This window comes from Semicossyphus pulcher, unplaced genomic scaffold (assembly GCF_022749685.1).
Source record: "Semicossyphus pulcher isolate SPU_LCO1_2020_fin unplaced genomic scaffold, fSemPul1.0.p SCAF_16, whole genome shotgun sequence".
NCBI classification, from domain to species: Eukaryota; Metazoa; Chordata; class Actinopteri; order Labriformes; family Labridae; genus Semicossyphus; species Semicossyphus pulcher.
Genome location: NW_027211670.1, coordinates 15,778,129 through 15,792,639, shown reverse-complemented (window position 1 = coordinate 15,792,639; position 14,511 = coordinate 15,778,129). Strand labels below are relative to the sequence as shown.

Genomic DNA, 14,511 nt, shown 5'->3' with positions numbered 1-14,511 from the left:
AGCCATTTGCTATTTGATCCTTTTTTTTAAGCAAATAAAAATGTTTAGATTTTTAATAGATTATTCTGACAATCGGCTTCCTCTGATTAGGCTCTAAGCACAAACAGATGCTGGATGGTCACAACGGCAGCCAATCGCAACGCAGAGTCAAGATGACATCATCGCCCAGGCCCACCTGCAGAATTAAGCAGCGGATGGGCACAAAGACCAGAGCGGTCGTAGGTGTCTCCCACCAGCCTTTTCACTGTGAAATGTGCCAGGTGTCCGTCAACTCAGAGACGCAGCTCAAGCAGGTGTGTGTCCTTCTGAATTAACCACTGACCATTGTGTTAAAACTAACAACACGTACTCTACAAGGAAAACGACCCAATTAGTCAGCGCTTTGTTTGTTTGTTAGTCCGAGCTGTCCTGACTGAATCCCTGCTCTGTGTGTGTGTGTGTGTGTGTTTCCTCTTATAGCACATGAACAGCAGGAGACACAAAGAGCGTTTAGCTGGGAGGCCTGTCAAGGTGAAGTTCACCCCCTATAATAAACTGCAGCCCAGTGCTATCTTAGCGGTAAGAGTCAAACACACACACCTCTTACTGCTCATTCTTGTCCATATCCTGAATGTTCAGTACAGAAGATTTGCAATACAAACAATACACACATAAACTCATTAAATGTGAATGATAATCTCTGCCTGGCACCTGTCAACCTATTTGCAAAAGTCTGTCAGCTGCCAAGTGGTTGATACTAATAATAACTAAATGTCTCTGTTATGTGATAAGCAGAGCCGTTTTTTGCTGTATGCGGATGCATGGGGCCCCGCAGCCACTAGGGGGCCCCCAAGCTGCAAGTTCAGCCTCAATATATTTGTGGAGATAGAATTAGCTTGTCTTTATATTATTTGTAGCCAGCCAAGCCCCCTCGTGTGTCCAGTGAAGCACTTCTATGCTGAAAATTATGTAGGATATAAACAAAACTAAGATGCAATGATAGGTCAGCTGTGGCTTTCATCATGAGGCTGTCACGCAACGATTGACTGCCAACAGGTATGATGGGACAGACAGCCGCACGTCAGGTCAGACACGCAGTTACGCGAGTCAGCTGTTCAGTGAATGTGTTCCCGTTATTAGCGGAACCTCGTCCCGGTGCGGTTTAACGCTGTGGCCACATGAACGGACCGTTCGCGGAGCAGAGGTGTCACTTTTAGCTACTTCACTTGCTGCACACACACAGCATGAGGTTGTGTGTGCCGACAGGAAGTAGGATGCGTGAGCGTTTCACGCCGATTAAACATACATTTGCGGTAGATGACGACTTGTCATGTTGCAGCCCACAAGTCTATTTATAGTCGCTAAACCAGGTGTGGTAAAAGTAGGAGGGGGTTTTGTTTTGTAAAATAGAAAATAAAAGTCTTAAAAGTCCAAAATAATGTTAGGTATAATTGTTATTTGTTTATATGTACATTTATCTGGTATAGTTTCTTATGTTGCAATAAATATCATAGAACAAAAAGTGATCACAATGTGCATCACTACTATCAGGGCAGGAAAATGTCACATCTCTGTGAAGCCGGTCCTCCATCTGCTAAATTCAGATATCTTGATGCCAATAGAGGACAAAACACGGCTGAGTCTGAGATTACTTCCCCAAATATTCTTTATTGCTCAGACGCAGGCTCAGTTGACTCACAGCTCCAAACAGGGCAGGCCACTCCTCTCAAAACACACAAAGGCCTTCACCTCATCTTCATTCCTCTTGTGCACCAATGAACACACTAGTTTCTTTAAAAAAAACCCATTAAGATGGGTTCCCTTGCATTAACAATGTAGTTAAAAAGAGTTAGACTCATGTTTTGATTAGAGTACCCCTTTTCGTTTTGTAATACCGCGATATAATACCGATACTGCCAAAAGGACAAATAAATACTGTGATAAAAATGTTAGGTCTTGACGCCCACCCCCATGTTGAGTTTTGTTTCATGTTTAAAACTTTGTTTTCAGAATTTATAATAAACGTTTTTGAGGAAAATGCTGCATCTATTGCATTAATTGACGTAGAGGAGCATCATTGTTTACCTTTTATTATCATTTTCTGTAGGTTTAAATTGCTCGGGTCCACTTGAGATGTTTAATTTGAATTTGAGAGAGTCTGTTTCCCTCGTGATAACGTGTATCAGATTGATGCATCTCCCCTGATCACCTTAAAGGGTTTGGAATCCCCCCATCGTAGTTTGACAGAATAGGGGCCCCCAAACAGCATCTTCCATAGGGCCCCCAAAAAGCTACGGCCCTGGTGATAAGTGCCATTTTACAATGAATGTCTTGTGTGTTGATTGTTGAGGCCTCAAAATATAGCTTATCAAAGCTAGTTACTCCGTTTGCAGTATCAATAAAGCATGAAAAGTATTTCTATTCCAAAGAAGAGCAACACAGTGTGACATTACGGTTGCAATTGGTAAAGAAAAACATTATTGCAGATTTCTTAATGATTAGATCTTAAATGCATTTATTTAGGCACGCAGCAGCACACCTCTAGGGACTGAAATGTCAGACCACAACTTCAGTCCAAACTAAACCATCTTAACATTCATCAGATGGATGCACAAGAAATTATAATAAATATAATTCCTGCCAAACATCAGCATGTTAGCTGTTAGCCTGGCTATAGACTCCTTGTGTGTTTACTGACTCTGTCTCCTGGTTTCAGACTAAACTGGCCCTGCAGAAGCAGCTATCCAAAGCCCTGCCGGCAGGGTTCCTGACCAGCCCCCTCAACCATGCTGCCTTGTGCACCATGGCGTCTGGACCCTTGGCACTACGGCTGCCGCCAGGTCCCACAGCCATCATCCAGGGTCCCTTGATCAGCCCCACGCTCTTCAGGCCTGCCCCAGGACCCCTGAGGGCCACACATGCTCCTATTATCTTCTCCCCTTACTAGCAATGAGCCAAGCTAGGCTTAAGGAGCCAACCTAACTGAGACAAGAAGAAAAACAGTATCTAGCCCGATGACTAAGCACCCTGAGGGACCAGGACTATGCAGCGACCGCGAGGGCAGAATATCAGCATGTCAAGTTTGGCAGGTTCAAGTCATAAGAACAGTATGCACAATTCTCGTGTGTTGATTGACCAGTGCCCTCACTCTTAAAACTGGAGGGACCATCGCTCAGCTGTTTCCCCTCAACAACAAACTGTTGAGTGCATGTTCCCCGGGGTCTGGACCCCTCTGGAAGCCATAATGACAAGCATCTCTTCGTGTTATTTATAAGACAATGATAGACTAAAACACTTAGCTGTGTAAATGTTACTAAGCGTTTGTTGCTAAAACTCCTTCAGTTTGAGAGCTTTGTAGTTGAACTCTGGGAGGACAAGTACAAATCTTCATTACTGCTTTAGTGTTTATAACAGAATCTGAATCAAGAAAATCCAGATTATTTTAATCTCTCATAAAATCACAAAGTTTATTTAAGTAAAAACAAACATTTTATTTCTGTCTTTCTCTCAGTGTTAAGAGGTGACAATCAACCACGTACAAAAAAGATACTTGCTATATGGAGACAGACTACATTAAATGCGTACAATGAGTTACAATATTTTTAACTTGTATTTCATTCACATGAACGAGTATATGAAGGTTTTTAAGGTGATGGTTTGATGAATAAAAAAAATATTTTAGAACAGCTTGATGCTGTTTGTGCAATATGAAGAGGCTATTGTGTGCTGTTCCCCAAAGTTTAAATGATTTATCCTAAACTTTATTTATGATCTGTGTTGTCCTTATTACGCCTGTCATTTGTTTAGAGTTGTATGAACAAAAACATTGTCTCACCTCCCCTCTTACCTATTTGTGCTAAATCATCTCAAGCAATATGTAATTTTGAATTATCAACTGGTAAGATTAATGACTATTGTAACTGTGCATCAATTGCAATAATGTAAATTATAATGTGCTAAAAATGTAAATATTGTATTGTATATGAACTTATAAAAAGTACTGTTTTTTATACATCTGTGTTTGTTTCTTGTACATTTAAATATAACCATGTTTAATAGATTTATAGTGGCTTACATCATGGATTAATATATCAGGGTGACGCTGTTCCTGTTTAAGGTCAATCAAATGTAAGTGACCATCATTCTCCTGAGAATTTGAAAACACTTTAGTACTGATAATCACCACCCTAATGACAAGCAGAGTCACATTTCCTATCAATAATTCTCCAAAACTAAAAACTAAATGGTGTTTGTGTCTCCTAGGTCATTGCAGATGTTTCCCTATATTAAAAACCCTATATTTTACGATACTCTAGCGCCCTCTAGTGGTGTTATGTAAATAAGATTAGGATTAGGTTTTAGGTCAGACGTAGACGTCAGTGCTGTCTCGCTTTTTTATTTAAATCTAACACAAAAAAATATGAAGGAATTGTCATGTTTTTCTATTATAATGGTAGTATAAAAAATAAAAGTGCCATCTAAATCTCTTTCTTATTGAGGGATTAAAGGAGGAGATTAAGAGTAAATAAGACAGACTTTTTTTTAACTGAAAACTGGGTTAGGGTTTGTCCTCTCTTGATAAGGACATCATTTGCTTGAAAAATCAGCCACAGCATGTCGGACTGCTTATTTCTGAATGGGTTTATGGAAGCACTGCGACCACCTCACAAACACACAAGCAGGTGGAGCTGGAGAATGTCAGGTAAGCTCTGATATCATAGTGATATGACCGGAAGCAAGATCATTTTTTTATTAGAAAAAATATTGTATGTAGAAAAATAATAATTTCAATTCTAACGATTTTTTAACGTATATGTTGTGTAAGTTTTTCGTTTCAGATTTACATTGATAAAATGTTAAATACCTTAAATTTAGGGGGGGAAATATAATGTGAAATAAGTCCTGCGTTGGCCCAGTTTTTCATGACCTGAAAAAAAATAAGCTTTTAGTTCCCGGAAGTGACGTCAGTTCGTGTTCGTCCTTTCCAGAAAAAATGGCAGCTGTTGACATCGACGTGCCGGTGGACACAGAACCCCAAATCCGCAATCCGGAGGACCTTGAACGGTAAACATAAAGTTGTCCACTGTGTTTTATTCCTCTGTTTTTATACTGTGAAATGAACCGAGGTTTTCGGACTGAATTGAACCGCTGTTAGCTGACAAGACTCGGACACAATGAGGCTAGCAGCACCGTGACGAGCTAACACTGCTAGCTTGTTATGGGGGGAAACGATAAGAGCGTGTATCACTTTTACTAAATCTTACACTTCATTGGTTATCAAACATGACAGGGTTGGCAGTGTTATAGTTGTAATAGTTAAGATTAGACAACTATTCATGGATTTTCCTAATTAGTTTGGCTTCGCATCGTGTCTAAGCTTACGTTTCTCCTGAAAAGAAACCGTATGAGCGCGTCCTGACACATGCTGCTCCGAGACAAATATTCAAGAACTAGTGTCTTTTGAGACTCAATGGTTATTGAACATATCTTTACGGACAAATGTTTAAATGAACAGGGTAAATGAGTGTCTTGCGTGTAAGTTGTTAGTTGATGTTTTTATCTTTCGAGAATATTCCATGCGAGACAGCCTGATAGCTTTAGCTGGACATGCTAACCAAACCACCAGATAAAGTTACAATTATAATATAACTTTACACACTTCATGAGACATCCACAGTTATTCCAAATATTTAATCAGAAGATGGTGTTATACTAGAACAACGTTAATGTCAATGTTAAAGCAAATAAAGCTTTAGCTATTTTTTTTTAGATTGAGCTCAATGTACCTTCCCCGATGAATCATTAATGGCAGTAAACTTTGCATATTATAGATGTCCTGTCATATTTGTGACCAGTGTTACATAAGCTGGCAGATGTGAAGTAACACATCTGGTTATAATATAAACACTTCTGTTATATCCTCCTGAGACCCAGAAAAGGTAGAGAATTTCGGTAAGATAAATTAAGTCTTTGGGATGAAAAAAAAAACATTTCTAAAACACTTTTTGTTTATGTTTTTTGGCATGTCCTTTAAAGTTGACAACAGGACCATTCTCAGTCATTATTTTACACATTTCTTGTATCCTATTCTGCATCAGACCAAAACCCTGCTGCAACATCAGCACCATCTAAACCAATCATGGAAGCTACTTTAAATGAAAAGTGAGTTTGTTTGTATGGTGTAAACCTTTCTGGCAGTATTCTGACAATTTCCCGACAATTTCCCACTTCTGGCAGTTTCACTAATGCTTAGCGGATACACAGGATATCAACTTAACTAGGAACACAGGTTCCTTTTCAGGAAAAGAATAACCTCATTAATAGGCTACACTCACTTCACAGTGGTCTTTAGCCACACTAGCTAAAATTGTGTCAGCCAGTCCAAGACTTTTGAAGCCAAAGTTTCAGAATTTCCACGGGTGGTACCTAACATAATACCACTTCAACTGAATCCCCACCAGCCTGAGAATGCTTTTGGTCATGTGTCATAAACTCTACGCCACACAACACTCTCTTTCTCCATTTCCTCATCGTCTGAAAGCTCAAAGTCTCCATCCACAATCCTGAGCAAAATGTCTCTGGGGGGTTAAACCTTTGTGCATTTTAATTAAAAAAGTTAGTTAAAACCCCTTTCTATCTAAAACATATAATTAAACCGATAAGATGTGTTGGCTTTAAAACAGTGTGCTTCTATTGTAAAATGTCAGATTCTGAAGCGTGAGATGTTTCATAAAGAATCACCACACTGAGGTTATGAGGTTAAAATACAGACAGTCTGCCTGTGCTGGGTAGAGTTGAACTGGGTAAATAATTAGTTTGGTAAATAAGCTCCCTAAAGCCTGGAATAAAACCAGCAGCAACGGTCACACTTTTCTGACAATAATGGCGTCTCTTGTATAAATCTGGAAAGATATTTTAGGGATCCTGAGACAGTGGGAACATGTTAAAACTGAGCTGATACAATGCAAAAAAATATATATACCAGTTGGCCTACTGGACAAAGATCCATGATACATGTGTGCAGTCAAAGCGACAGCTTTATATTTCCTGTAAAGGCGTGCTCTATTAGGATTTCTTGGAAAGATTAGCATTCCTTTCCAACGTGTCTTTTCATTCCTTTTCCAGCATCCTGTTCTGAATCAGGACGAACTTGCTTTTGTAAAGAAGGCCACTTTGTTTCAAACTTGCCAACAGAGTGTCACTAGGTGTTTACTTACAGTTCAGTAAATTAAGGATGTATGTCCTCATTATCTGTTGTGACATAATAAACACAAGTCAGGGAAAGACATTAGAGCTGCACCCAACTTAAGACCTCTTGCAGATTAAATGATGAATGCATTTTTCTGAGTACATTATGTTTAGATGGAACTGCAGCTTTCCGTTTGATAATATGAAATCATTGTGTTTGTGCTTTTTACAAGGCTAATCCTTAATTCAAACATGGCTAGGCAATTTATTTTAGAAGCATTTCTGAGATATGAATTGAAATACCTTACCTGTCTATCTACCTAAGTACCCGCCTATACTCTGCCAATGCATTTATTGCGCACAAGCTAAAAGTGAAAGGCAAGTGGGAGGAAGTTAATGATAACGATCCCCGCTTCACTCTCTCTCTTGACTCCCCTTGAACCAGGACTGAGGAGGCCGTTAGGGCAAGTGGCATTTACCCTGATACACACAGCAGGTGAATTTCACTGCTATCTTTAGTCCTGGACTGAGTGTACCCTGCTCTGCTGTCCCACTTCCAGGTGTAACACACCACAGTCCTTTCACACTCTGCTCCATTTATAGGAAACACTCGGACAGAAACGTGTTCTAAAAAACGCTGGGTGTCTTTTATGACATTAAATAAAATGTTTTATGTTCTTGCTTTAGTTATCTTTATAACCAGCTACCTTACATTCATGTAATGCCCGGACTTTTGCTGTAATCACAAACTTCCTGTTCCATCATTAACATGGTGTCCGTCTCTTCTCTCTCCAGGCAAGCTGAAGGCTTCAAAGAGCAAGGAAATGCATTCTACATCCAGAAAGAATACTCTGAGGCTTTCAACTATTATACTAAAGCCATCGGTGAGCCATTGTTTACCACTAATCACCACGTATTGCTGGAATTGTCGGGTGGATGCACGTAGCCTCCATTCACCAACCCTTGCTCATACTTTCCTGTTGAGTAAAGCTGATGATCTTTTGTTGCACCACTCCCTGAAAATTAGCAAAACAAATAAACATCTCCAACTGTGTCGGGAACATTTTTACATCTGTCATTTGAATGTTGCCTATGTAATGTGTGATGTTTTCACTTGGCCCGCGTGACGTGGATTTCTCCTTCCATCTCAAGACGTAAGCCCCAGAAATGCCAGTTACTACGGCAACAGGGCAGCCACCCTCATGATGCTCTGCCGCTTCAGAGAGGCCCTAGAAGATTCCCAGCAAGCTGTGCGGCTTGACGACTGCTTCATGAAGGTCGGTTTGATTGAGTTTGACTATTCAAACGTCACCTTAATTCTTGGATTTGTGCGTCACAAAGGATCAGTTGCACTTGCAGGAAAAATATTTACAAGGTGTGTTCTTTTGTCCTGCAGGGTCACCTGCGTGAGGGGAAGTGCCACTTGTCGTTGGGGAACGCCATGGCGGCCAGTCGCTGCTTTCTGAAGGTTTTGGAGCTGGAGCCCAGCAACAGAGAGGCCCAGCAGGAGGTGCGATCGCATGAACCTTTCACCTTTAATTTCATACTAAGCACAGGCTTGGAGTTAAAGATTGAAGCATGAAACTTAAAGTTTGTTAAGTGCTGACTGTTCATTTTTGTATTTCAGAGTAAGAATGCAACGACTCTGCTGGAGTTTGAACGTATGGCAGATTTTGGCTTTGAAAAGCGGGATTTCAGAAAGGTACTTTTTACCCTTTTTTCCACCAAACTAACAGATCAGTTGTCAATCTGGTCTGACAAGAAAACGTAGGCCAGACAGTCATAATAATAAAAGTCTTAACTGCAATTAAAAGGCACATCTGTGGCATCGTAATGTCATCAGTTTTCATAAGCACCAGACGTAAACACGACTGCTGGAAAAACAACTTGATCTATGCAATTAGTGGAAGCAATCTTCTGATGTTTGATGTTTACACTTTGAACCCCTCGTTCGTTGATGACAAATATGTTTTTGTCTCTTGATCCAGGTGGTGTTCTGTATGGACCGAGCTTTAGCCGTTGCTTCTGCCTGCCACCGCTTCAAAATCCTCAAGGCTGAGTGTCTGGCTCTGCTGGGGCGCTATCCAGAGGCCCAGTCTGTAGCAAGGTAGGAACATTGGGCTCTCTTCAGGCACACTCGCAGCGAGCCGATCACGCAGTTTAAAATGCTTTTATTGAATCAGGGCGTCTCTCGTAAAAAACAACTATCAAAGAAATAGACGCCGTTGGCAGCTTTGCAGTTATAAGGCTGCATTTCCTTTTTCACAGCTGATATTTTACCGAAACTTTCCTCCACAGTGATATCCTGCGACTGGACTCCACAAACGCAGACGCGCTGTACGTGCGCGGCCTGTGTCTCTACTACGAGGACTGCATCGATAAAGCTGTGCAGTTCTTCGTTCAGGCTCTGCGCATGGCTCCCGACCACGAGAAGGCCCGGCTAGCCTGCAGGGTAACATTTTGTCTTCTTAAACAACAAATTTTTTATGTACAAATGACTCCAAAAACAAGTTCTTGCACGGCTTTGTGAAATGAGGAAGAATTATTATGACCTCAAGCGTACAGAAGATGCTTTTAGGTCAGGAACATTGAATGTAAACAGAACTTTTGTTTGTTCAAGACAAAACTTCAAACTTGCTGGAACAAATCCCAGAGTGTCAATGCATCATAAGGCAGCTAAACACTGTAAATCAAAGGTAATTAGAGCTCGTTCTCTTCCTAAATCAGAACGCCAAAGCCTTGAAAGCCAAGAAGGACGAGGGCAACATGGCGTTCAAGAACAACAACTATGAAGCTGCCTACCAGCTGTACACTGAAGCGCTGACGATAGACCCCAACAACATCAAGACCAACGCTAAACTCTACTGCAACAGAGCCACGGCAGGAGCAAAGGTATGTAACGTGTTCTACCTCCCATCTCGGAGCATCATAATGTGATTATTTGCTCCCATAGCTCTGTCGCTAATCAGTTCACTGTCATTCTTCTGCCTCATCAACAGCTGAAGAAACTTAATCAAGCCATTGAAGACTGCAGCAGCGCGATCAAACTAGATGAGACTTACATCAAGGCCTACTTAAGAAGAGCTCAATGGTATGCTGTGCAGGCAATACAAGTACGTTCACCATGTTGAGCATTGAATAGTTTTTAATGACTTTGTGCGACCCACAGTTACATGAACACGGAGCAGTATGAAGAGGCGGTGCGCGACTATGAAAAGGTTTACCAGACTGAAAAAACATCAGGTCAGCTGCCTTTCTTATTTTGTGCATCTCTCCCTGCCCTGACAGGCGGTCAGGTTTTTAATTTCATATTCTTTGTCTAGAACATAAACATCTCCTGAAGACGGCGCAGCTGGAGCTGAAGAAGAGCAAGAGGAAAGATTACTACAAGGTGCTGGGAGTCGGCAAGAACGCCACCGAGGACGAGATCAAAAAAGCTTATCGCAAACGGGCCCTCATGCACCACCCAGGTAGGCGGCGCTCCTGCTCTTATAATGGACATGCAGGTTATAGTTCCATATCTCATCTCTGTTGTGTGTTCGTCCTGCAGACCGTCACAGTGCAGCGACTCCAGAGGTGCAGAAGGAGGAGGAGAAGAAATTCAAGGAAGTAGGCGAGGCGTTCACTGTCCTCTCCGACCCAAAGAAGAAGGTCCGCTATGACAGCGGGCACGACCTGGATGATGACGGCGGCTTTGATGGCAGAGGTGAGTGCTTCGGGTCTTTTATTTATATTAAACTTACTGTTCATGAGTGGAATGAAAGCGATCATATCTGTGCTTTTCACTGCAGATATTTTGACCTGGCATTGTTGCAAACATGCAGGTGTACACAGTGAATTAAAGATGGATGAATTCCATTTAGCTGCTCAAATTTCAGTGTCCTGGTATCGCTCATGGCTTAATGCAACTCTTGAAAAGAGTAACGACCGCTTCAAACTGCACGCGTGACGTATGCGTGACGGCTGCAGAACATCTTCATTCTTATTTTAAATGCATGTAGGCAGGTTAAAGCCTTCAGACCGCACACCGAAAATCTAGAGAACAGGAGGCTCGCCTACTTTTACTGCGAGCCACGTGCGGTTCTCGGCCAAAATGCACTGTGAAAATGAAATGTGGAGCGCCCTCTTCACCTCGTAGCAGCAGTACTAGCATCTCTTCCTGCAGAATATCTCATTAACATGGCAGTAAGTAAGTTAGTAAGTAGTTGAGCGCTGTGGGAGACGGCTGCCTCTCCAGTGTGTTATCTAATTTTGTACTTTTTTATATATATATATATATATCGATAGATATATATATTTTGATCTTTATTTTTTACCCTCTGTGTGCTGATTCTTTCCTATTGTATTGTACTGTATAAGCTGCTGGAGACTGAATTTCCCAGAGGGAGTCATCCCAAAGGGATCAATAAAGTTGAGTCTAAGTCTAAGTCTAAGTCTAAGTCTAAGGTAAAAAATCCAATAACTAACGGCGGCTTTTGTATTCGTAGGAAATGAAGAGGACCAGATAAATGACTCATTTGTCTTATTTGAGTGCTCTCGGCAGTGGTGGTGGAAAATCTAAAAATTATGACTTTGACACAGATTTGTGTTTTGATTATTTTATTATAATTATGAAAGACTTGTGGTCAGAACACCACAGGGACGCAACGTTTTGTTTTTTTAATTCAGTAAACACTCAAATGTGCGTTATATGGGCTGAAATAATGAGGAAGTCGAATGAGGGTTTTATAGCCTAGAGGGAGGAGACAGAGCGAAACTCTGAGTTTCCTGAAGAAAACCTGCTCCCCACCAGGTTATGTTTACAGACACTGTTACCATAGTAACCAACTCAGAGTTGAAGTTACCTCTATTTCTGAAACGGCAAACCCGAGGTTTTCCTGCAATGACGAGTCTAAATGTGTACTCCACAAACGGGCTGTAGCAACAGAATGTGGTCCACTTGTCCCTGTGCCAGCACTGACCTTCCCTACCACTAGGGGGCGCCACACGTTCAAAAGCATTTTCTTACACACACTTTAATGACAGCAAACTTTAACTCGCATCACCATGTCAAAGAGGTCTGATGTGTTCAGGGCAATATCAAAGTCAGTATGCACATTTGTTATTAATGGAATGAAACATGACTTCCTTAACTCTATAAAATATAATCTCCAGAAATGATAAGGTACACCCAGAGGCTACTAAAACTGATTCATGTTTTTTAACTCTCTGGACATGAAACTGTTACAAACATGGTTTCTTAGGAACTGCTCGGTGGTGTAGCAGTTCCTGTATCTCTTTTGTTTGCATACACACTGCATTAATTACCATCAGCATGTCAAACAGCTTGATCCAACTCCAATTTGTGTTTAGTTTCACAAGTTATGTCACCTTTTTTCTTATCCTGCATTATTTGCATTTGCTTTCCTCTCCAGATTTCGATGCAAACAACATCTTCAGGGCTTTCTTCGGTGGCCACGGCGGAGGATTTAACTTTGATTCCAGTCCAGGTATGTTTTGGTCAGTCAACACTTTCTTTAATATATTTACTTCAAGAGAGAGTGCATCTTTTTTTTTTTTTTACTAACTTCTGTTTTTCTTTTTTTAAGACTCTGGACCTGGAAATTTCTTTTTCCAGTTTGGCTAAAGCGAAGGAGCAAGCGGGAAAATGCAGCCCTGCAGTGGACAAAATCAAGCTGGACCCACAGTCACCTCCTGATGCTCAAACTCCCCGAGTGTCTCGCAAAAATCTCCTCCCTTTTTCTTTTTTAAGAGGTTTTTGATTATTGCATTCACTCCTAAATTTACTCCACGTTTTTTCTAACAAAACATTTGAATGGATAATAAATCAGGTTTTGGTTATATTATAATAACATTGTAAATAAAAAAGTGCTTAAGAAACCTTTTTTTAAGATCAGCTGGTCAGAGCATGTAAAGCCCCTTTTAGCCAAAATCAAAAACATTCAATGAACTCGAATCTTGTAAAACTGCCTCAACCTTCATTAAGGCGATCAGAAGTAAAAAGCAAAGCATCATGGGTTGATGAGTTTTTACAAGACTTAATATGGTAAATGTCTTTAAGGCTCTCCTTGGACAGCATGTCTCTATAGACCAAGAGTCAATGTACTGTGGAGTTCAAAGTCAAAACTGACCTCAGGACAGCCTGTTCAGGACAACTCAGGCCTCGCACAAGTGTGCGTCCAGGTTTTATTGGCTCACTTGCCAAATATAGAATTGACTTGCAGGGTTTTTTTGTTTCTTCACCTTTTCTCCTTGCTGCATTGTATATTTGACTCGAATGTAAATCGTTTTGTGTCCATACGTTTTTCTTTTTCAGTCTTCCCTCAGCCTATTTATATTTATTGTACTGTATATTCTCAAGTGTATACAGCAGAACGCCAGTGTTCATCTGTTCATCTGTTCATCGTCTTCCTCCTTTTTTTGTTAGACTCATTTGTAAATGTTTTCCACATCATCTTCCTTCACTCTTGCAATGTGATTTTTTTTTGGCCAAAATCAGCTTTCATACAGCGGCAGATGTTTGTTTTGTCGAACGCACCGAGCAAACATCTGTCCTGCTGTCCCATTCAAATTCAAGTGGTGCCTTACCAGAAGGAGCAGATTAATACACCCTTTTCAAAAGCCGCAGAGCAAGCCACATCCTATTTGCAAAAGGCAGCAGTTACACTTGTATAGCATGTTTTTGTGCTCTTCTTAGGAAAAACCATTTTCATATCTGGCTAATATGCAAAGTTTAAAGTGAATTCTTCATCCCCTTCAAACATCAAAGACCCACATTTCTCTTCATGTCATCATCAATCACACCTAGTCGTCCGTCATCCACCTATACTTGTCATGCACGTTCGGTCAGAGCAGCCCTTACCCTACCTGTTCCACCTGTTTTAAAGGGGCACTGAGAGTAGGTTGGAGGCTTCAGTTGTTAATTGTTCTGTCACTGATCTATGTATCATTTTTAAAACGTGTCACAGTATTAACAAGACATGCTTTTCTTATTGCGAAAATAAAGGCTCGTCTTTTACTGTACTGCTGGACTCGTCTCTTTATTTTATCATGGATTAACCTGTATCATCCAGTACACTTACTACTTTCCAACTACTGTTATAAAGCCCTACTAGTATTAAATGATATGAAGCTCTGAAACACATTTTTAACAATGACGGCATGCTTGCTTTGTCTACAATTCATATGCATTTAAAAATGAGTGAAAGCTAAGATAGATTTTGAAGGATTCCTGCTATTAAAAGCTTAAAAAGGCTGTGGTATTACTCCTTTGACTTAAATGTAGGATCTGAGTATGTCTTTAGTCTTTGTCATGATCAAACTGACCGTGCAGCCTTGACCCAC

At 40.7% G+C, this 14,511-nt stretch overlaps 2 protein-coding genes across 3 annotated transcripts in view; both read left to right on the top strand.

Annotated features, from left to right (window-relative positions):
* Positions 1-3,955, top strand: part of LOC138593558 (zinc finger protein 385B-like) — an 85,721-nt gene extending 81,766 nt beyond the window's left edge. The window contains exons 7-9 of the mRNA XM_069664626.1: positions 91-293; positions 460-558; positions 2,696-3,955. Of these exons, the coding sequence (XP_069520727.1) occupies positions 91-293; positions 460-558; positions 2,696-2,926 (533 nt within the window). The 3' untranslated portion in view covers positions 2,927-3,955. The remainder of the gene's footprint in view (positions 1-90; positions 294-459; positions 559-2,695) is intronic.
* A 1,015-nt stretch (positions 3,956-4,970) lies between these two features.
* Positions 4,971-14,190, top strand: LOC138593323 (dnaJ homolog subfamily C member 7-like). 2 transcript variants are annotated; one of them, XM_069664287.1, is made up of 14 exons: positions 4,971-5,043; positions 7,963-8,051; positions 8,320-8,444; positions 8,564-8,677; positions 8,795-8,869; positions 9,156-9,274; positions 9,466-9,619; positions 9,895-10,059; positions 10,167-10,258; positions 10,337-10,410; positions 10,491-10,637; positions 10,718-10,873; positions 12,582-12,656; positions 12,756-14,190. In XM_069664287.1, the coding sequence occupies exons 1-14, from the start codon at positions 4,973-4,975 to the stop codon at positions 12,791-12,793; spliced, it is 1,494 nt and encodes a 497-aa protein (XP_069520388.1). In that variant the 5' UTR covers positions 4,971-4,972; the 3' UTR covers positions 12,794-14,190. The 2 variants fall into 2 exon arrangements, with proteins under 2 accessions (XP_069520388.1, XP_069520389.1); XM_069664288.1 differs by having other exon boundaries at positions 12,582-12,666.
* The last annotated feature ends 321 nt before the right edge of the window (positions 14,191-14,511 follow it).